General features: G+C 36.3%; 2 protein-coding genes across 3 annotated transcripts; one reads left to right on the forward strand and one right to left on the reverse strand.

The window, feature by feature from the left end:
* Positions 1-635: 635 nt before the first annotated feature.
* Positions 636-5,726, forward strand: LOC18592371 (replication factor C subunit 3). The gene is made up of 9 exons (XM_018125756.2): positions 636-995; positions 1,360-1,576; positions 2,010-2,089; positions 2,175-2,334; positions 2,796-2,877; positions 3,651-3,780; positions 3,893-3,956; positions 4,042-4,110; positions 5,157-5,726. The coding sequence occupies exons 1-9, from the start codon at positions 806-808 to the stop codon at positions 5,254-5,256; spliced, it is 1,092 nt and encodes a 363-aa protein (XP_017981245.2). The 5' UTR covers positions 636-805; the 3' UTR covers positions 5,257-5,726.
* Positions 5,727-6,028: 302 nt separating this feature from the next.
* On the reverse strand, positions 6,029-17,255 carry LOC18592372 (CELLULOSE SYNTHASE INTERACTIVE 3). Of its 2 annotated transcripts, XM_007019068.3 has the most exons (8): positions 17,106-17,255; positions 16,566-16,775; positions 16,088-16,186; positions 12,799-15,865; positions 8,393-10,937; positions 7,582-8,036; positions 6,861-6,977; positions 6,029-6,667 (listed from the first exon to the last, which is right to left on the reverse strand). In XM_007019068.3, exons 3-8 carry the CDS (start codon positions 16,147-16,149, stop codon positions 6,503-6,505), a joined length of 6,411 nt encoding a protein of 2,136 aa, XP_007019130.3. In that variant the 5' UTR covers positions 16,150-16,186; positions 16,566-16,775; positions 17,106-17,255; the 3' UTR covers positions 6,029-6,502. The 2 variants fall into 2 exon arrangements, with proteins under 2 accessions (XP_007019130.3, XP_088665127.1); XM_088809001.1 differs by having other exon boundaries at positions 16,566-17,255.
* Positions 17,256-21,757: the final 4,502 nt, after the last annotated feature.

Genomic DNA, 21,757 nt, shown 5'->3' on the forward strand with positions numbered 1-21,757 from the left:
TTATCATAATTTATGTTGAGTTTTAGGTTGACTATAATTCTAGATCTTATTTGATTATGATTTTTGTTTGTATACAATATTAAGTAGTTGTATGGTTTTAAACTTCTTATTCCACATCGAATCCTAATCACATTCTACTTTGGACTTTTATACTATAAAAGTGGATTTTTAGACTTTAGAATTACAAGTAATGCTTTGAGAACTTTAGAAAGGGAACATCTTGTAACTCTATCTTTTGCTCTAAGTAGAGCGAAAGTGGTTTGAGTGAGTGTTATTGGGAGGTTATTGAGGAAGAGTGTGCAAAGAATCTTGGTAAGGTCAATTTATTGTACTTTAAATTCTCAATAATAGAAAAACAGTTTCACTCCGTTGACGTAGGCAAGAGGTCGAACCACGTAAATTATTGTGTTTTTCTGTTTGGTTATTTTTTCTAGATTTTATCTTTATTGATTATTGGGCAATTTTCACAACAATTTATATAATATGATATGCAATCATATTTCTATTTATACAAGATTATTTATTCAACAAATGTAAATTGATTTCTTTAAAAAGAATCTTTTACATACTAATATTTTGTTAAAACTTAAAACAAAAAGAAAATAAAAAAAAAAGAACCGGACGAACCGTAGTACCGTACAGCAAAAGAAGCGCGCTTCGAAAACAGGGTTGGCGCCTTCACACTCGTCAAAAATGACACGGAACACCTTGGGTTCTTCTCACACTCATCAGCCGTAGTGAACGGCGGGGATCGAACGACCACGATCGTAGCAAAGAAAAAGAGGAAGAAAAAAACTCGTCGACAATGGCGGAAGTAGTTTCGCTGATGGACATCGACGAAGACGACAATCACCAGAAAGAAAACCACTCTCGAAAGCTAAGCAAGGGCAAAAATGTCGTCACAACCAACGATACCAAAGCCACTCCCTGGGTCGAGAAGTACCGCCCTCAATCCCTCGCCGACGTCGCCGCTCACCGCGACATTGTCGACACTAGTAATTCCTTTTTCTCTCCATCCTAGGTTTTTTAAAATGTATTTCCCCCATTTTATTGGATAAGTAAATATGTTTCCCCATAAGTTGCTTGTTTTTTTTTCTCTGTTTCACTGAAATTATAGGGGCAAAAAAGAAAGGAACTCCAGGAAATGGAGAAGCAAATATAATTCGAGATTTCAAACTTTTCGTTTTGCTCTTTCATTTTAATTGTTGATTGTAAATTAGCAATTAATTTTAGATTAATAAAATCATTCTCTTGGCTACTAAATTCAAGGAAATTGGATTTGTTATGTTATTTTCCTCGATATCTTATAGTAACAAATTATGTACTCGTTTTTTTTATTTTTGAATTTGGAATAATTAGTTGACAGGCTTACGAGCGAGAACAGATTGCCGCATCTTCTGCTGTATGGTCCTCCCGGTACGGGCAAAACATCCACCATTCTGGCTGTGGCACGGAAGCTTTATGGAGCACATTATCATAATATGATTCTCGAGCTGAATGCTTCAGATGAAAGGGGAATTGATGTTGTTAGGCAACAGATTCAAGATTTTGCTAGCACTCAAAGCTTCTCATTTGGGTAAAATTCTTTTTTGTTGTGCACAATTAATTTTACTCCATTATTGCTTATCTAATGCATCAGTGTGACAACTACTGCCAGTGTAGCAGTTCAGAATTTGACACTGCATAAATTGGTTGTAGTTGTTATTTCAATCTGGCTGTTATCTTCTATTGCTGCTGAAAATGCTCTTGGGTGTCTGTGAGTTACGATTACCTCTTTCATGATTGTCTGTGTTTTGATTTTGGTATAGAGTTTTAGAGTGATTGAGTGTGTGCCAAAGGCCGGGGCGAGGGGGGTGTTGCTAGGGTTGATTTTTTTTTATTGTGTTTTGGATTTTGGTACGGCGTTTTGCACTCATTTATATGTTTATGACTGTGTGCCATAAAATTTTGGTCTCAATAAATGCTTTGCAAAGGTAACTTATTGATGGTTAACATGGAGGTTTTCACAGGGCAAAGTCATCAGTAAAGTTGATTTTACTTGATGAGGCAGATGCTATGACAAAGGATGCACAATTTGCCTTGCGTAGAGGTATAAATTGTTCCTGACAAGCTTTATCTCATTGACAAGTTATTATTATCTTTTTTATGCCTATATTTTCGATGATTGTCTGCAGTTATCGAGAAATACACAAAGAATACTAGGTTTGCACTGATCTGTAATCATGTCAACAAGATCATTCCGGCACTACAGTCCAGATGTACTCGGTTCCGATTTGCACCTCTTGATCCTATTCATGTCACTGAGCGACTTAAAAATGTTATAGAGGCTGAAAGGCATGTATTCTGTTTCCTTATGTCACTCTTTTGTGCTCACTCTGTTGACTTGTCAGCCTATAAATAGAATTCTTTCTCTGTTTTTTTATTTTTTGGTTTCAAACTGCTAACATTCTAAAACTTTTAGATTGATTCTTTGTTCCAAATTGCTAATATTTGAGTGGGCTTGTAAATAAAATTAGCCTACAAAAACCAACCTTCAGATTTTACAAATTTGCCACTAGTTAAGCTGGAGCTTGTCATTTCAGGCCTGTCTCAAGCTTGCTTATATATGTAATCAGCTTAGTTGAAAGTTTTAAAGCCTAGCTTGGCTTGAATCATTTTCAACCTTGTATTAGAATTGTGAAAAAGTGAAAAATTAATTCCTTGGTGTTTGTCGTGTGGCTTTACCTTTTCTTTTTGGACTGTCACTTTGAATCTTACACCTGAATGTTATTAAACTTTTTGCCTCTTTGGACCAGGCTGGATGTACCTGATTGTGGCTTGGCAGCACTTGTACGGCTTAGCAATGGTGACATGAGAAAGGCTTTAAACATTTTGCAGGTTTTTAGATCCCTTACTTGTATATTGCTTTTGTGTACATTGGTGTGTATGATAATAGTACTTGTTTTAGAAATGCTAGTTAGAAAAACAACAGGTTGGTATTGATGTTCTAAATCTTTGAAAACACTAGTCATTCCTAATATTGGTTAATTGTACTTAATGCTGCAAAGTCATTCTGCTTGGCTGTCAGGATCGTCACAGAAAAGGAGGGGAGGGTGGAGATGCTTAACATTTTGTTGGTAAAGAGAATGGAAATAGAAAAGAGATTTAGTTGAAATTTCTCATTGAAAGAAAAACAAAAGATGATATATGACCTGCACATATCATGATTGGGCAGTCTCGAATTTTGGCAAGAACTAGAATGGGCTAGACAGATGGTATATTCAATGTTTCTTAAAGAATTCTGAGCATATTTTAGAAATTTTGTTTATAAAAAGTGCACATGCTTTCCTCTTGAATTTGGATTGATGGTCGGATCTTTTCTTGACTTTGTTGCAGAAGTAAGTCATGCTACATTAGTATATGATCTTTCATTGTTATTTGGAGGGTTGAAGTCTCATCTAAGTTATACTTAATATGTCAGGTCATGTGTTTGTGTTTTAAGATGATGTCAACTCTTTTTAATGCATAGAATGTACTTCATTGCCCTTGTTGAGGGGGGATTTGGGAGATGAAGATGCCTAATTACCTATGGAGTTGTTGATTTTTTGGTGTTATTTACAAATGTGCAAGAGTGGCATTGTTAATATATATATATATTTTGCTATATGCAGTCAACACACATGGCTTCTCAGCAGATTACAGAAGAAGCCGTTTATCTCTGTACTGGAAATCCGTTGCCTAAAGACATTGAGCAAATATCTTACTGGCTTCTGAATGAATCATTTGCTGAGAGTTTTAAACGTATTCATCCCAATTCTTCAGTTTGTTATACAATCACTACAATTCTAGTCTGTAGATGTAGTTTTTGTTCTTTTGGGAACCATCTGTTTATTCTGTAATTAACTCTGTGTAGGGATATCTGAAATCAAGACAAGGAAAGGATTGGCCTTGGTCGATATTGTAAGGGAAGTGACAATGTAAGTGCCATGTCCGTTATAATTTTTATTGGTCACTCTTGGAGCTTTTATTGCTTGATAGTCATCCACTACTCTTTTTGAACAGGTTTGTTTTCAAGATTAAGATGCCCTCAGATGTTCGAGTTCAATTAATTAACGATTTGGCTGACATAGAGTAAGTACATATACTGCTGCTGCTGCTGCTGCTGCTCTCTCTCTCTCTCTCTCTCTCTCTCACACACACACACACACACACACCACACAAACAGATACAGATGAATGATTGGTAGAAAAAAACTGTTGTTTCATTTTAGTTGAGGCTAGTGATAAAATTAAACTGAGGTATTGAGATGTAAAAATATGAGTGCATCATATAACGAAGAAAAAAAAAGAGTGAAGATGAAAAGTATGGTCAAGGCTATTTGGCTACAATAAGCACCATGTTTTTACTTTTCAGCATTTATTTAATAAATAAGACTATTTTATCCAAGTATTATGAATTTCTTGATTTGGACTTTAATTAGAGTGTGCTTAGTGGAAATAAGATTTTTGATTTAAAGCCATTAGGTCATCTTGTTATTATTGTTTGAGATCTCCCCTTTCTCATACTCAGGCTATTTGTTGGGTGTTGGCTGTTTGAATTGGGGCCAGAATGTTGAAAGAAATTTGCTTAACATAAATATAAATAATACTTTGGTTATTAGATAATAGATTGAAGAATTATTGACTAGTAGATGATATGGAACCCCTGAAAGAGAACGCTATTGCCTTTGTTTTGAAAGCATGAAGGAAATGACGGTTATAGGTCTGTATGTGTTTTAATATTTGCATACGGATGATTCTAGTTCACTCCATTGTGGCCAGTTTTGTAATTTTATAATCAAATGTAGCTCTTTCCCCCACATAGAAGGGAAATGCCCATGGTTCAGCATGTGAGAAGAAACAATAGGGTGTGGAAGGTATTACATGGTAGGTAATGGCATTTTGATAAGTCCTCATTGTAATAAAGACTGTAACAACTAATAGTAAGGAATGAAAGCTAAAACTTGTGTTTGTATTCTCTATCGATATTATAATAGAAACTAAAGAAGGAAGCATCTGCCATTTTGGCTTTTGGATATTGATGAACTTGCTGATTAATGAACAAGGTGGTTGAAGTTATACATGTACGCAAGTTGAGTGGTTTTCAATTACATCAACCCATATATTTACCATTTGCAGGTATCATTTGAGTTTTGGGTGCAATGATAAATTGCAGCTTGGATCACTCATTGCTACTTTCACACGAGCTAGATCTGCACTGGTTGCTGCGGCAAAGTAGCTGTTTGTCAAGCAGGGGCTTGTTTCTTCTCCCTGCACTCATGCAGGATCTCAAAGATGTTCTCTTTGTATGATTTTGGCCTGACAAATGTCAAGGTTTTGCTTATGTAGTCTGTGAGTCCTGAATACCTAAAGAATGTAGTTTTGAGATCCTGAAGGCAGAAGATAGTTGTTAAAAGTTAAGCTAACCTTCCCTGTATGTATTAGGGATTTTCGCATCTCAGTTCAAGTTCTTCCTAGTCTCAACCACTTGCATGTCGGAGCTGCCATTAGTTAACTGCAAGTGCATCCTGCAGGATTGGGATTATTTTACTCCTTGTTATGGGGGATTAGTTGATGCATGTGAATTGTTTGCTATCTTATTGCCTCGTGTAAAAACTTAGGGTGGTTGGTGATTCCGTTCATTAGTCTCTCTGTATAATCAAATACTAGATAATATAGTTGGCAATTAGCACATGCCTTTTCCCGGAAGTACCTTTATGATTGAAGGATGCATATTAAGTTGAATTGTTAATGACTTTTGGCAGGGCAAAGTGTCATTAGTTGTACCTTAGGTTTTACATTTTAGGCTTACTAATAATGCATCTGGTCAACCAGGCTGACTTTTGGTAAGGCTTATTCCCTCAATTTCACATGCATTAGGAAATTAGGAATTGGGATCGTAAACAAATACAAGGCTTAGTGCTTATAGAATGAAATTTTCTCATTTCTTACTTCAAATGTGTAATAATTCAAAGGATTAGACAGATATGAGACAAATAAAGGCAAGATAATTTTGAAAAGCAAGAGATTATCGTCTTTAGGTCTATGAATAGGCGCCCAAAGAAGTGGATTGTTGGAATTTCAAGAGTCTAGGCAGCCAGATAACACAAATATGAGCACAAATACAGCCATTCCGCACCATTTAACAAGGCAGCACTTCGTGCCAAAAAGCCCTATTTCATCATATCTTTGCAATGCCATTTTCCTCTGGCTGGTCCCTAAAGACTCAACTGTACAAGAAACTTCTAAACAGCTTTTATACGCCCCCGATTCCCTCTCTGATTCTCTTTTTCATCTCCTCACATCAATAAACATTTTATACTTTACATCTTAAGCATTTACTATCAAAACTGGACCTTCAACAGATATATATTTATATAATACTTACACAAGCACACCGAAACTCCTCCTGTACCTGATAATATTATTATCTGTCTTCTGTAAATTTCATTGTGGTTGCTTGTAGAGATATAATCTTTTACCCTTTACATGCTATCATCGTTTGATATCCTGTTCGACCAGATAATCTCGATCTCAAGTGTTCTTGAAGACCCATCTTTGTTGCTATCATGATTAAGGCTGAATAAACCACTGTATACTCCCTCTGACACAACTTTGTCAATTTGAATAGTCATTCTTCCCAGAGTTGTCTGAAAAAGCCAACATCTCGATCAGAAATCAGAAAGTAATACCATTTGTGAGAAAGAGATATGAACTACTATAACTATTCGCACTTTTCCCACTACAAAAAGAAAACTTGCTCATTTAAGCAACAAGTAGCACTGCATTGAGTATTGCAACAACTAGACCATATATTCAGCATAAAATTGGAAATGTTATTACCTTCCCAAAAGTATTTTTGCTTTTGCAAATTATATGGAGTTTTTGTCCCTTTGGGGGCACATCAAAAGCCCATGTAAAGCCTTCTTTCCACTCTGGAGAAGTACTGTGGCTCACAACCTAATCATGGTACACAATCACTTGTGTTATAGTGCGGACATTGGTAGTAATCAAATGATAGATAATCAGCAAGGATACAAATATAAACCTTCTATTTTTCAATCACATAAGAAGTGTCTGATATAGAATCATGGTGCAGACCAGAAAGTTTTGAAAAAAGAATGAAATTCTCGACTTATTAATAAATTCTTTATCTGAATAAATAATTTAGAAAAAGCTTTTGATGAATAAATGAAATGCTAAGCCCTGAGTTTCTTGATAAATCTATACCTGCAGACTTCAAATTTTTTTAACAAAGAGGAACTCGAAAATCGCAACAAGGCAATGAAGTCATGCATGCCATAAATGCCTTATGAAGTGGCAAATTCAGGAGCCATCAAATAAAAAAAGAAATGATAATATTCTAAAACCTCCATTTTCTATACCCTGGCAAATGGCAATCAATGCAAAATGCATCACCATAAATAAACCAGAAAAGAAAAAGGCTAAGATATGGAGATCTTCCAAGAATAAAGAGCAAGTAACATTTCATATGGCTTAAGACCAATCTACAGGTAGGATACAAATAGTTTCTTTTCCAATGACCTTTGAATAGAACTGTTACCTTGGTTTGCCGGGGAGGACCATTGCCTATTGTCAATCTGCAAAATGCATTTGTGGCTCCCATAGCTTGCTTTAGGTTGTTACCACGCTTGATGGTAACAGTCAAACATCCTGGTAAGCAGTGCAATAGACTGTCTGCCCTCTCATGGAAACTTGGAGGACAGGTTTTCATCAGCATTTGCAAAATAGGAATTGCTTCAGCAGCAATCATGGACTGAGATTTTGCAATATCTATTGGCATGGTTGACCAAGAATGTTTTAACAAGCACAGGGTATCCAATACAGATTCTTGCGCACCCTCACTCCCAGACTTTAGTGCTCCTATGAGATGGGGAATGCACAAGGTAGCTGCTTCAGATATATGGAGCTTAGGGAAGTTGGCTAATATCACATTTAATGTTCTCAACACTTCTTCATTAATAGTTGCAGTGGACCACAATTCTCTCTCTAGTGCAGCTGCACAACCAAGTGATTACACATTTCAATATTAAAATGCAATGTTGAGCGAGAACCAAAAGAAAGTGAGACAGGAAACTAAGAGAAAAGTGAAAAGCCTAAGCTAGGTGCTGTTTGTTGGCTAGACGTTCTTGTAGTGTAAAATGGAAGTCATATCAAGTGAACATGAACTTCAGACAAATGAATCGAGCTAAGTTTCAAGCAAATATGTAGAATGTTCCTCCTTTTTCTTTCTCTCACTAACATTAATTTTTCAATTAACAAAAGAAACAATTTAGCATTGCATCTACATGCTCTGAACTGAAACCAACAAATTGTAAAAAAGAGCGAATCAAACTTTTGCAGTTTTATATCACCTGTCAATGACCTGATGAGCTCATTTGATACATATTCTTGAAGTGTGTGATTAGAAAATAAGAATTTGATCAGCAGTGCTGCCTGCGCAGCAACTTCCGCATTGAGAGAAAGTAGAAGTTCCTGAATTACTAATATGCCACCTGCTTCAGCAACAGCTCGCCTATTAGTTCTACTCCGCATTACAAAGTTCTGCAATGCACAAATTGCAACCATTTTCATGTCTTCTGTTGGCTGATCCTCCAGCAAGCTTACAAGTGCACGACATGCAGAAACAGAATCACTGGCTCTAGCATGTCCTTCATGCTGGGAGAGGTCTCCAAGAGCTAAAGCTGCAAGAAGCCTGCCAGACTCTGATCTTGTCTGTGGGTCTAACAAATACTGTGCTAAGGGTGCAATGGCATACTTAGAAACCTTCATCTCCCGTACTCTTACATTGTTAAATAAAGCTTCAAGCAATCTTCCAGAAGCTTCTTCACACTGATGAGATCTTAGTAGATCCAACAACGCATCTATAGCTCCAGCTTCAGTCATCTGTTCAACACTTGAAGCGTCACTCCTTTCATGGACAATTAAGGCATTAAGAGCCACAGTAATAGTGCTTTCTAGTGTGGAGTGCAGCATTTTGACCAGAACTATTAAAGGGACTTTAAAATAGTACTCAGCATTGAAATGCAGAACATTGCAGAGAACCAAAGCAGCTGATTCCCAAAGCACATGAGGAGGCTGAGGATTATCTTGAATGATGACCTTTGCAAGCTCAAAAATACCTCCAGCATCAGCAACAGCCTTCGGCCAACTTGCAGAGATCTTTTCCAAAGCTTTAATTGCTGTTTGCTGCAGATTCAATATTCCAATTCCAGCAAGCTGCACCAGTGGCACCACTGCATTTTTCGTCATGATATCTTGCTGAAAATGTTCCTGTGCAAGTAGATGAGTCAATAATTCTGTTCCAAGCTGCTGGATAGCTTGAGAAGGTGATTCCAGAAATGAAATCAGAGGCTCAATGACTTGACTGGGAGTCAATTTCAGAGTTGCAAGGCTTTGTGGCTTCTCCAAGATATTTACAAGTGCTTGCAAGGCACTGTGCTGTCCCCATAAGCTAAAATCTGGACGAAGTAAAACCATGAAAAGAGGCTCTACTATTTTTGCGGCATCTGAACTTCTAGCAATAGCATTACTATTTGTTAAAATGCGGAACAATTCTGCAATTGAGGAGCATAATGAACTGGACACAACAGGGAGTACCTCAAGACAATTATCAATAACACCAGCCTTGACCATGTCTAATTTGCATGGTGTGCGGTCTTTCCCCAACTTTATGAGTGCACATACGCTGGCCTCAATAAGCTCATGATTTCTCTCAGAAATCAAGCCAATGAGGAGATCAACGATGTCATATGCTGCTGCAAGCTCCACCTGCTGCTCATCATCTAACAATCTTTCAAAAGCACAAACTCCAGACTCCACAGCTGTACTAGTATCAGACTGCATAAGAGAAATAAGGGGCTGTATGCATTCAGAGGCTATAGGGTTTGCTCTAAATTTAGTATTTCCAAAGAGTGCAAAACAAAGTTGTGCAGCATTTCTTTTCAATTCCAAAGATGAAGAAGAAGATAAGATTTTATGTAGACTCTCAAGTGGGTTTCCTTCCACATCAGTCATTATAGCTGCTTTTGAAGTATTTCCTGAAGTTAATTTGATCAAGGCAACAAGAGCAGCCTCTTGCTCACTCTCTGATGCAGCACAAAGCATGTCAACCAATGGTTGTACAGCCTGCCTTGCTAATTCAGAATCTCTAACATTTTCAGCATCAAAAAGTTGATGGAGAGCCCTTGCAGAGCTGAATCTAGCATTTTTTGAACCCAGGCGCAGCACCGCTATAAGTTGATTCAAGGAGCTAAGTGATGCTTCATATCGAATAAGATCCTGATTGCCAAATAATATTCTGAGTAATTCACATATATCAGCCTCTGTTGAGTCTTGAGGGCTCAAAGACAGATACTTTGTTAAAGCATCAAGAGCTCCAGCTTCACCCATGATTAATTTATTGGTATCACTTCCCTCAGCAATGCGGGTTAAGAGTTGAACAGCAATTGGAGGGGCTCCAGGCCTATCTGGTATTGGTCTCAAGAGATCCACTAAAAGAGGAATCGATTTCCGTGCAGTAGAGCCAACTCTCACATCTTCAATTTCAAAAAGATGTTCTAGAACAACTTGACCAGGATTTTGTACCAAAGAAAATTCTTCAGACAAAGCAACTAAATTGGGCATATCTGATTCCATATAGCCAATCAATGTTATCAACCCAGCAACAGCACCTGAATTTGCAATGACAAGATTTATACCCTTACTTCCATTACAAACTAGACTAGCCATTGCCTGAGCAGCAAAATATCTGTCAATGACTTCTTCAGATCTCAGCAGAAGAGCAAGTGAAGGTATTATGCGCATGGTTGCAGGAGACAGAACAAGATTTGCATCTTGGAACAAAATAGCCAGAAGCAGGGCGCTAATCCATATACCTTCCGTATCCTCAAATTCTGCCTGTAGATAAATGCAGCACTCAGCTTGGCTAACAAAATCTTCAGCAAGCAATCTTACGTACGAATATGCACGATAGTATATCATATCAACAAAAACAAAATTAAACAGCGATTGCAAGAATATACATAAATTAATATTATATTTTATCTGTTCAAAACACATGTTCCCACTTCTACTCCACAATCAAATCAACATTATATTCTTCCTCACTTTTTCTCATTCTCTGTAATTAACGTCCAGAAGATACCTTTGCCAGTTTAGTTCTATGCATCTACAGTTGTGGCATGTTTCACTAGCGCAAATATGCCTCATCCTTGTATATAAGACATAAAGCAACAATTCGATAAGCTGCTCTTAAAGAAATCTTTACTGCATACAACAAGGGTAGAATACAACCAGAAACCTATTTAAAGGTAGTGCAAATATTTAAGCTTGCAGATTCTTTGCACACTCTGGGAGTAGTTATATGCCCGAATAACATTAAGGAGCATGACTGGAAAATTGAAAAGGGAGACTAACCTAGATTTAACATATTTCACACTGTTCCTCTAATAATTGACCAAATAATATCTAAATTATCAAAGACCAATATCTCACAGTTATGCTAAAGCGCCTATATGTTTATCCTGGAAGTCATTTTCTAAAATCAATCATGAAAATAGCTCCCAAAGGTGAAATAGTGCTCATACTATAGCAAAAAATGTAAAAGAGCCAAACAAGAGGTTGTTCAGCATCTTCTGCAGAGAGGTAGGTTCTGCTTTTGTCATGAATAGATACAGAGAGAGAAAGTGTAAAGTAACACAGTGGGGCAAAAATGGAGGTTGTTCCACCATTCACTAAGGGCATGCTTGGTTCACTGAAAGGAATAGAATGGGAATAGAATAGCCATTCTAAGGGAATAAAATAGAGAAAAAATAACTATTATGTAGATTGGTTCATGGGAATAAAATAGGACAGAGATTGCTATTATTACTTATTCCATTGTTTGGTTGGCAGAAATAATTTTAAGAATAGTTAAAGAATAATGAGTAAATAACAAAAATATCTTTTATTAAAATTTAAAGATTTTTTAATTAAAAAACAAAAATATTATGATGAGAAAAAAAACTCCTTATTAAAATTAAAATATTTATTTTGTTAAAAGATAAAAATATTCTAAGTAATAAAATCAAAATAACTTTTACTATAATTAAATAATATTTTCACCAAAATACAAACATATTTTTACTATAATTTAATAATATTTGGTATTAGAAGATAATTAAACCTTTTATTATAATTAAATTATATTTAATATTATAAGACAAAATACTTCATTAAATTTAAATAATACTAAATAATATTCTTTGTTACATTTATTATATTCAAATAATAATGTTAAATAATATTCTTTATAATATTTATTATAGTTAAATAATATTAATATATTAAATAATATCTAAATATTTTCACTTTTTTTTTTTAAATGAAGTAAAAAATTTTGTCTTCTGCACTTCAGGAGACAAGGAGTGAGGAAGAGAGAGAAAAAAATAGGTTTAGTATTTTTTTTATAAGGTAATTTTTTAAATTGTAAAAAGATATATTTATCTAATCAACTTTTTTTTTTTATTTCCAACAATTTGGAATAGCTATTACCAAGGGGGCCTTGGTAATGGCTATTCAAGCTTCTCTTGGAACGGCTATTCTTCGAAATAGCCATTCCATTGAACCAAATGCAACTTTATCTTAAGAACGAGAATAGAGAAGGAATGACATAGCCATTCCTCCCAACCAAGCACGCCCTAAAGAGAAAGTAATACAGTGGGGCAAAAGTGGAGGTTGTTCCACCATTCACTAAAGAGAGAGAGAGAGAGAGACATACCTGAGGATTGGAAGCATAACTTGCAAGCTTGTCAGAAAGAACCTCAAGTCCACCAGCTTCCATTACGGTAATTTTGTTTTTTGAAAGACAGGAAGACAGTATTGACAGTAACCACAAAGCAACAGTTCCACCCAATATAGTTGCAGAATCTGGAACATCAAACTCCTCGCCTTCCTGGAATGCATTTCTATCAAAATCCCTTGGGGCTCGGACCTCAATTTCTAAAGAGGTACATCTTAAATTCCTCTTTGCCATATCCACTAAAGCTTCTATTAGAGGTTTTAAGTACCCAGACTGATCAAGGGCATCCAATGACTGCTGTTTACGTTCTTTTGCAGTACATGTAAGAAGTGCGGCCCCTCCAACTCTGACTTCCAAACTGGCAGAATTTATTGTTCTCTTGGCTAGTGAACCAATAGATCTTGATCTTGCAACCAACAAATCACTGAGAACAACTGGTTGTTCCCCACAAAGCCTAGACAAAATTTCTATGGACTTATCTTGCAGTGGAGGAGGCCCCTCAGCAAGGCAACGCACAAGAGGCTCTAAACTTGATGGAGCCTCAGCAAGCGCAGACCATGGTGGATAAGTTAAATTCACACCCTTTTTTGTTCTAGACAAGAGTGCAACTACTTCTAAAGCATCTGCAGCATCAGTGGTGTCCATATCCATTGCATTTAAGGAATCAACAAGTGCAAGAACAGCAAAACGACACTGAGAATTTCCAATGAGTACGTCACCAACTGGAAAATGCTTGAGTAATTGATGAAGAGCCCTTGATGCATTCTTCTTACCTTCTGAAGTTCCATCCCCCAGCACTCTTGTCAAAGCGGAAACAACATCTTCAGCCAGTGCTTCTGCAGCAATATGGGAATCAGAGAGAAGATTGGCCAAAGCAGCAACAGCAGTTTCAGCAGCACCAACAAGAGATGTTTTTGCTAATTTAATTAGAGGCTTGACATCTGCTGCTGCAATGTAAGCCATCTTACTAGCAGTTTTGGACTTGGTTGGGCGAGACAGAGCACCCAATGCTCGAGCTGATTGTGTTGCAACAACTTGAGTCTTGCTAGTCAAAAGCTTCATGCAAGGATGCACAATTTCATCAGTTGCAAGACTATCACATATATCTTGTCTTGTGCTAAATAGATCAGCTAGGACAGAAGCTGCATACTCTTGAGTTTCTTCATTAGAGGAGTTTAGAACCTGGACAAGAGATTTCAGTCCTTTGTTAGCTGCAGATCCCTTATGCACAAGATCCTCATGTGGTGCCATTATGAGCACATGGCCCAAAACTCTAATTATATGGGCCTTTGAGCTTGGAGTATCTCCCAGAAGCAAAGCTAATAAGTGATTAATAGTGGCAGAATCAGCTGTTCGGACAAGCTTTGTAAGAGCCTTGGCTGAAGCTTCTTGCCCTTTTGGTCCACCACTTCTTAAAAGCCATAAGAATGCTGGTACTGCACCTGCACTTTCAACACAGGCACGAATGTCTTCACTGTGACAGCATAAATTCCATAAAATATGTGCTGCATCCTCCCTTGCCTTCTGGGATCCCATCTCCAGTAACTGCACCAATGGAGGAATCCCACCAGCAGCAGTAATGGCCCACTTGCTGTCATCAACCTGATCAGTCAAGATGGCCAGCAAGTGTACCGCATACTCTTGGTGCTGTTCACTGGATAAGCCCAACAGTGATATGAGTAACTGAATACCTTCTCGATTGCCAATAGCTTCCCAAACACCAACTTTGTCACAGCATAAGCTTGTTAAAGAAAGTATTAGATGCTCCCGGACATCAGCAGCAGCCATTGTTATGAGTCCAATAAGCACCCTTTTTGCTTCTGCATGATTGAGCCATCCTGAGAGGTAGGTGTTACCATACAAGCTTGCCATGGCCTCAAGGACACGATCTTGGACTAGCTTATTATCACGAGGCTTGAGCAACATTACTAATACATCCTCTATCTGTGGTACATCAAACGGTTCCTCATCAAGACTAGAAATCTGCTCAAACACCATTAGAGCATAAGCAAGTGCCCCGACTATATCAGCAACTGGTGCAGCTAAGCGAGAAGATTGTGATAGTTCCCCAAGATACAGTATCAAATCAGACATCCCTCCACAAATATTTGCTAAAGCGCATGTCGCATGGCCCTGCAGAGCTTGGGCATGCTCTCCTTGCATGCACTCTTTAGAAGGAGCAACAACAGCCCCAATGAGACTAGGAACACCATTTGCATCCACAACTGCCTTCTTTGCTGCACTTGACTTTGAAGAAAGAGCTTCCAAAGCATCTGCAGCACTGGAACGAACTGAAGTATCATTATTCTGACCTACAAGCTGAAGCAAGGCTTTGACAGCTCCAGAATCTATAACTTTTGGGATGCTATCACTGAATGCCAACATCAATCGGGCCAAGAGGGAAGCTGCATTGGATTGAGCAGCAGCATTATCAGAAGAGAGAAGACCCACAATGATATCTACTCCTCCAGCCTTAAGTGTTGCTCTCCAGTAGCCATCCTTCTCACCACAAAGGTTCCTCAAAGCTCCGGTAACAAACCCTTCTACCACTTTGTCCTGCTTGTTCTTTGGACTGAGTTTTTCCCATAAAGTTGGCACTACATCTTCTGTAACAAATATTTTCATACCAACATGATCATCTGAAAGACCACCAGAGGAAACTTCAAATATTGCCTCTGCTGCTGCTTTCCTGGCCTCAGTTGATTCAGACTTCAAAAGCGAGAGTAATGGCGGAATGCATCCACCTAGAAGCACCTTCAGCCGTAAGTCCTCATCTTTGCATAATGCAGTCAGAGTTGCAGCAACATTGAGTTTCGCTACAAGGGTGCCACTCCTGAGAATGGATATAAACAATGGCATTGCCTGGCCATGAGAACCAATAAGTGTTCTGGCCTCCTTTCTTGCTCTGGCAATACCCAACACACGAGCTGTGATAATTTCTTTCTCACTTGGTGAAGACATGTTGGCGTGCAGTTGCTCAATAAAACGAGCAACTGTAGCCACTGTATCATCGGGATCGCCCACTCCAGTGGTTCCATATGATTCCCTGGATTTAAACAGCAGATTCATTTGTCAATAATTAGCATTAACAGAATCAGAACAAACATAGAACCCAAAACACTTAGAATTGCCAGAATAATTGAGAAACTGACTACCTGATGTTTCAGTTGATTAAGACTATAGAGAATATTTCTGTAATTTGCTTGTTATACTTATTTATTGTTTTCATTCAAATATTCTACTAAACTCACTACCCACATTAACTCACCTAGGCTTAGAAGAAGATGAGGGTCCACAATCTCGTGGTTCAGGGGAGGGAGACTTTGACATTACCAACAAAAGCCACTTTAGCTTGCTCCTCGGTCTCCTGCAGAATCAGGCAAACAAATATTCAACCAAATGAACACTGGATCGGTAGATGAAAGCCAGCAAAAGATTGATATATAGAACACAAAATGTTGATTCCAACTTATTCTCCAATTTGCCTTCTTCAGTAAGCTCATTCTATTGTAGTATACAAAATGTTCAATTTCATTTATGCACTCCAAAACCCTACGATTACAATATCAATAAGGAAAAGAAAATAAAAATTTTCTTTATTATAAAAAAGGGATAATTTTAGGCAATTCCCAGATATGAAAACTATACAGCTGATACATAAACCAAATATAATCCAATTCCATATCTTCCGGACGAAGCAAAATTTAGCTGTCAAAGTGATACCTTTACAAAGAAAAAGAAGTTACCTTTGCTGAAGATGCAAATGCCGAAGAACTCCCTCTCCTTGTTAGTAACCCCAAACCCACCTTCTTCGCAGCGCATGAAGCAGCATCACCTCTTTTTTAACTCTTCAACATTAAACCCGGTTTTGCCCCAAAACAGTTAAAACCCAGAAAATGTAGTAATGCTCCAAGGCAAATTCACACTTCAAAACGAAGTAAAAAGCTTTTGCCTTTCTGTTTTCCAAGTATCCAAATAAAAAACCCAAATCCCAGAATGAACATTGAGTGAAAAAGAAAATCAGATCTTGAATACAAATAAATGTAGAATAACAGAAGATGAACGAGAGTATTATACTCCTATTCAATGGAAATGTGATGAGAAGAAAGAAAATTGAGAAAGTGTACGGAGATCAGCTCCCTATAAGGATTTTAACAGAATCTAGGGCAAAGAAAACCATGTGTCTTCTTAACTGTCAATAAATTTTTTAAAAAAGAAATGCAATTTTTTTTTTTTAAAAAAGAAAACCCAAGGAATAAAAAAAACGAGAGTAGCACTAGTATTACCTTAAAATTCAGTGTATGAGAAAGAAACCCAAATGAACGCTACCCAATGTAAACACACAGAAACAGAGGTATCAGACAGAGTTCAGAGAAAGAGAGAGTGATAAATAGAGACACAGCAGGGAGAGAGAAAGTCTGGGTCTTTTCCTTTCTTTTTCGTTTCTTCTTTTAATTTAATTTTTTTCTCCTTTATTAGTGAAGGAGTAGTACTAGTAAAAAACGTTCCTTGGTTGTCGTGTTCCCTTTTTTGTTAGTAACTTGGTTGATTTTTTTTTTTAAATATTTATGTTACCTTTGGCCAGGGGAGATTTGCAGGTTTACCTTTCCTTTAACTGTCATTCTGTCTGGTGAAGTAAGTCAGATACAGTGACAAAATAACTGTCTTTTTTGTACCATCCAGGAGATAAATTCTCATCCACATAACAAATTGATTGATAAAACTTTACCGCCAACGCAAAATAGATCAACTTAAATCAGAAGCATTGTATAGTAATTTTGTCCTTCATATTTTATTTCGACCATAATTTTACCATTACCATTCACATTACAAAAATTATCACTTAACTTCACACTTATCAAATGGTTGTTTAAAAAATATATAATAAGACCATAATTCGTTCTACATTTTAACTTTTATATGTTATTAAATAGATAAAAGATACGAATAAATTTTCTATATTGTACAAGCATAAATTTTATAATCTAAAGATTCTGAACATGATAAAGAAATTTGTTGAGAATTAATAAGATTGGAATTTGAACCTACTACTGGGAGTAGTTGAGACTTGGAGTAATATATAAGTGGTGGTTAACATTTGATCCAAAGAAAGCCACATGTTATTGGCCAAATGAAAAGCAAGTCACATCATAATTAATTATAAGCTTTAGGATTAACATTGGTAGCCATCATTGTTCTTTGATTTGGATCAACCCCATTAAAATCACAAAATTATTAACCCCTAATGCTAGTCCTTTTTTCCATTATTATTAGTATTGACTGCCATACTCTTTATGTCCTTCAAAAAAAAAAATCACATGTTAATACTAGGGTCCCATCCAATCAAATGAGGATGTAAGAAGATTCTCAGTAGTAAAAATATTAGAGAAAGATAACAATTTAGTCTCATAAAAATGAAGAAGAAGATAATAATAACATTCACATTTGATTAAAGAGTTATTAGGGAATCTCTTCTTAAAAAATTTGAGATTCTAAGTCAATTCGAATTTTGATTCTTTCTTATTTAAAAGAGTCAGACTTTTTTGTTTAGATTTATTAAGGAGTATCTTATAATCGAATACCTTATTTTACAAAATCCGATCAAGTATGGTTAAGATATATTATAATCAGATTTGGATAGTAAAATTATTATCTATCACGAGTTTGGGGAAAAAAATCAAAACATTTTGTTTAATAATTGATGCATGTATCTTTCTTTTAAAGTTTTGTCAAGTAATTGTAATATTTTATTGAATTATTAAAATTATCATACCACTTATTAAATTGATTCATATGGCTTACCAGTATTTTTTTTTTCTCTATATCAATTTTTTACCTATTTTCTTCGGTTGGTACATAGATTTATTCATGAGTGATCCATAGAAGAGGATTTGTTCCCATGTTAATAAAAAAAAATAGAGGAAATGTCCATCTGCAATAATTTTGGACAGAGCAGATCCGGATACAAAGCCATTGCAGCAGAAGAAACAACCTTCTGCACAATTTGTTTTTTAAGTCTAGAGATAAGTGGGAAAAAAAAAAAAAAACAGAAGAGGTTTTGAATGTCTGTCATATACATTTATATTGTTGGTTTAAATAATTAATAATTAATAAAAAGGATATCAGAAGGGAGCATGTTGCAATCAATATCTTGATTTTTCTTTGAACAGTGTCTATGACCATAGTATCTATAGTCTTTATTATCAGATCCAAATATTAAAATATGGGTATTGGTGGATCTAAACCACCCATTTGGTCAAATGCCAAATTGGTCGACACCATTACTTAGACTCCTGCAATTAATGTGATTAATAATTTCATCAAGTTTACAGAGAGAAACAGTAAATTTCACATCGACTATGTATAAGAGTAAAACTAGATACTTAAGTGTTTATATCATTTTTTGTCTATAAACCGTCTTTTGTAAATGCAACTGTGAGGCTCAAATGATCTAAAACAAATAATACCAAACAAGTGATTAAATATCACCAAAATATCATACATTATTTTAGTTATCTCACAACTTGAGGATTATTTTCTGAATTTCAAGTGGATTAATTCAACAAATAATCAAGTGGATTAATTCAACAAATAATTAAGAGAAATGTAGAATTTGCATTCTATTTTTACCGCTTGTCATTCTTTTAAAAGTAAAAAGGGGATCGTACTAGGAGTTGGATCATGATATATATATATATGTGTGTGTGTGTGTGTGTGTGTGTGTGTGTGGAAGTGATACTGTAATGGCTGCAGCCAGTTTTGATCTGGATGTACATGGAAATTGAGAGAAAGATGCTAACTGCAAGGACAGTAAAATAAACCCTTTATGTTATTTCACTCTCTGACATTATCTGTTGAAGGCAGAAATTGCTCCTTGGATCTGTATTTTGTAAGGAGCACAGCATGTGCATGGAGAGTGCCCTGGCATCTTTTATGTATAAACAAATTGCTTCGTAAATTGTACTTATCTGTAAAGATGTTACATTTTCTCTCAAACTAGATTTTCTAAAGAATGGCATGAATCCAAACTTTTCTCACAGTGGGAAAAGCTTGGGCATCTCTAGGCTGGAAGAAAGAAAAGAGTCATAGCAAGTTTGCAATCAAGCATATGTACGTGGGGTGTCCTTTGTGTGTTTTTTATCAGTCAAAAACACATGTTTGCTCACCCTTGAACTGATGCAATATTTATCTAATTTTACAGTTAAAAAGCGCTTGGTTCCTTTACATAAAATTTGGTCTTGAAAGTTTATATATTCCCCTTTTCAAACCTTTTCTAGAGGATAATACTTTCAAGTTTCAACTATTAAACTTTACCTTGAAACCCATGTTTGTGTTTATGAATTGTACATATGGTGCTACCTGTTGAATATTCGATAAAAAAAATGAAAAAAAATACCAATTAAACTTCAAAACATCGTTAATTTATCTTAGATTTAGTCTAATAAATAATTCCAATGTCGGAGATAATTATTTTTATGTATACTTAAAAACTCAGTTAAATATGTTTCTACTTTTAAGAGAGAAGCAGCAATAAAATTATCAGCTTACGCAAAGACTGGTTAGAATTGAATGAATTGTGAGTGTAACAACCAGCAACCTGACGCATCTTTAACCACTTGAAAGGGCGTATACGGAGCAACAAAATATGTGGAGCCTAGGAATAGTGTTGAGTGAAAGAGAAAGATGAGGCTATCATGTTCATCATTCGTGAACAGAACAAACCACATCCCTTTCATTTCATGTATGAATGCCATGGAAATAAGTAATGACACTCGTATTCTTCTGGTAAGCTACGCGTTAACGTAGCCCCACTTTTTTATTTCCTGACACTGCGATTACCTAGGTGAAACTTTTTCCTGCTAGCTAGCTAGGGAGTTTTCAATTATGATCACGACTTTGATCGCGGTACAAAACTATATATGGGATACAGAGGCCAGCCTTATAACAGGCATACAAATCTTAAAGAGTTACCCATTATTTTATACTGAAGAACCTTTTCGAAACATTCAACACTGCGAATAATTGATGGCGGCTGTCAATTGAATCAGTACCCCTTGAGACAGTATCATTTCATGCCTTAATTAAATCTGTGTTTGTTTATGGCTTGAAGACTTTTTGTTCATCAATCACACGGGGCGGGGGATGGAACGTACACATCGCGGATGCTGAATATCATCTTTGCAATACCATGCAGCCTTATAATATAAAAAAAAAAACATAATTCAGGGACTCTAGCTAGCTAGCCCATGGATCCTAGATCATGATCAGCAAAGATGATTGTACCAGAAAAAAACTGTTTTAGTAATGTAGACAAAAGTTGAGATGATTGAAAAATATTTGATAAGATGGCCTTCTGTATTCTCTTCATCTTTTGCCCTATTGTACCTGCCAGGCCAGGGACCAACTTGTTTGTGAGCCACAAGGGAATGAATGTTTGCAACTTCTTCTAAATAATTTACTTTGGCGATTGTTGTGTGGCCAGACAGGGTTTCTGTGTGTTTGATTTGTGGGGAAGAGGTCTGAAGGTGATGACAATTTGGGGAGCTTGGACTTTGGAACCTCTTTTAGTCTCTATTATTACCCTCCCCTCCCTCCTCTTTGAGTTGGGGTATACATACTGTCAAACCCAATGTGCGGGGGTGTAGAATCTCTCTTGAGTCTCGATGTTCACCATTGGATCAATATTTCTTACACACCCAGATCTTGTTTCATACTGAACCATAGTTTGGGTTCAGATAAGATAGGCTAATGAAGAGAGAAACAGTTTCCCCATCTCTTGGTCCAATGTGAACCAAGGCTCCATTTTTAGGTTCGGCTCCCAAAAGTAGGCCCAAGAATTTTTAATGTGTTTATTAAAATTACCAATAAGTACAAATTCGCAAAAAATAATGTTTTTTTTTAAGAGAAGTTGTATCTTAAAAGAGAATAAATTATGTAG

This window comes from Theobroma cacao, chromosome 8 (assembly GCF_053813885.1).
Source record: "Theobroma cacao isolate CCN51 chromosome 8, ASM5381388v1, whole genome shotgun sequence".
Taxonomy (NCBI): domain Eukaryota; kingdom Viridiplantae; phylum Streptophyta; class Magnoliopsida; order Malvales; family Malvaceae; genus Theobroma; species Theobroma cacao.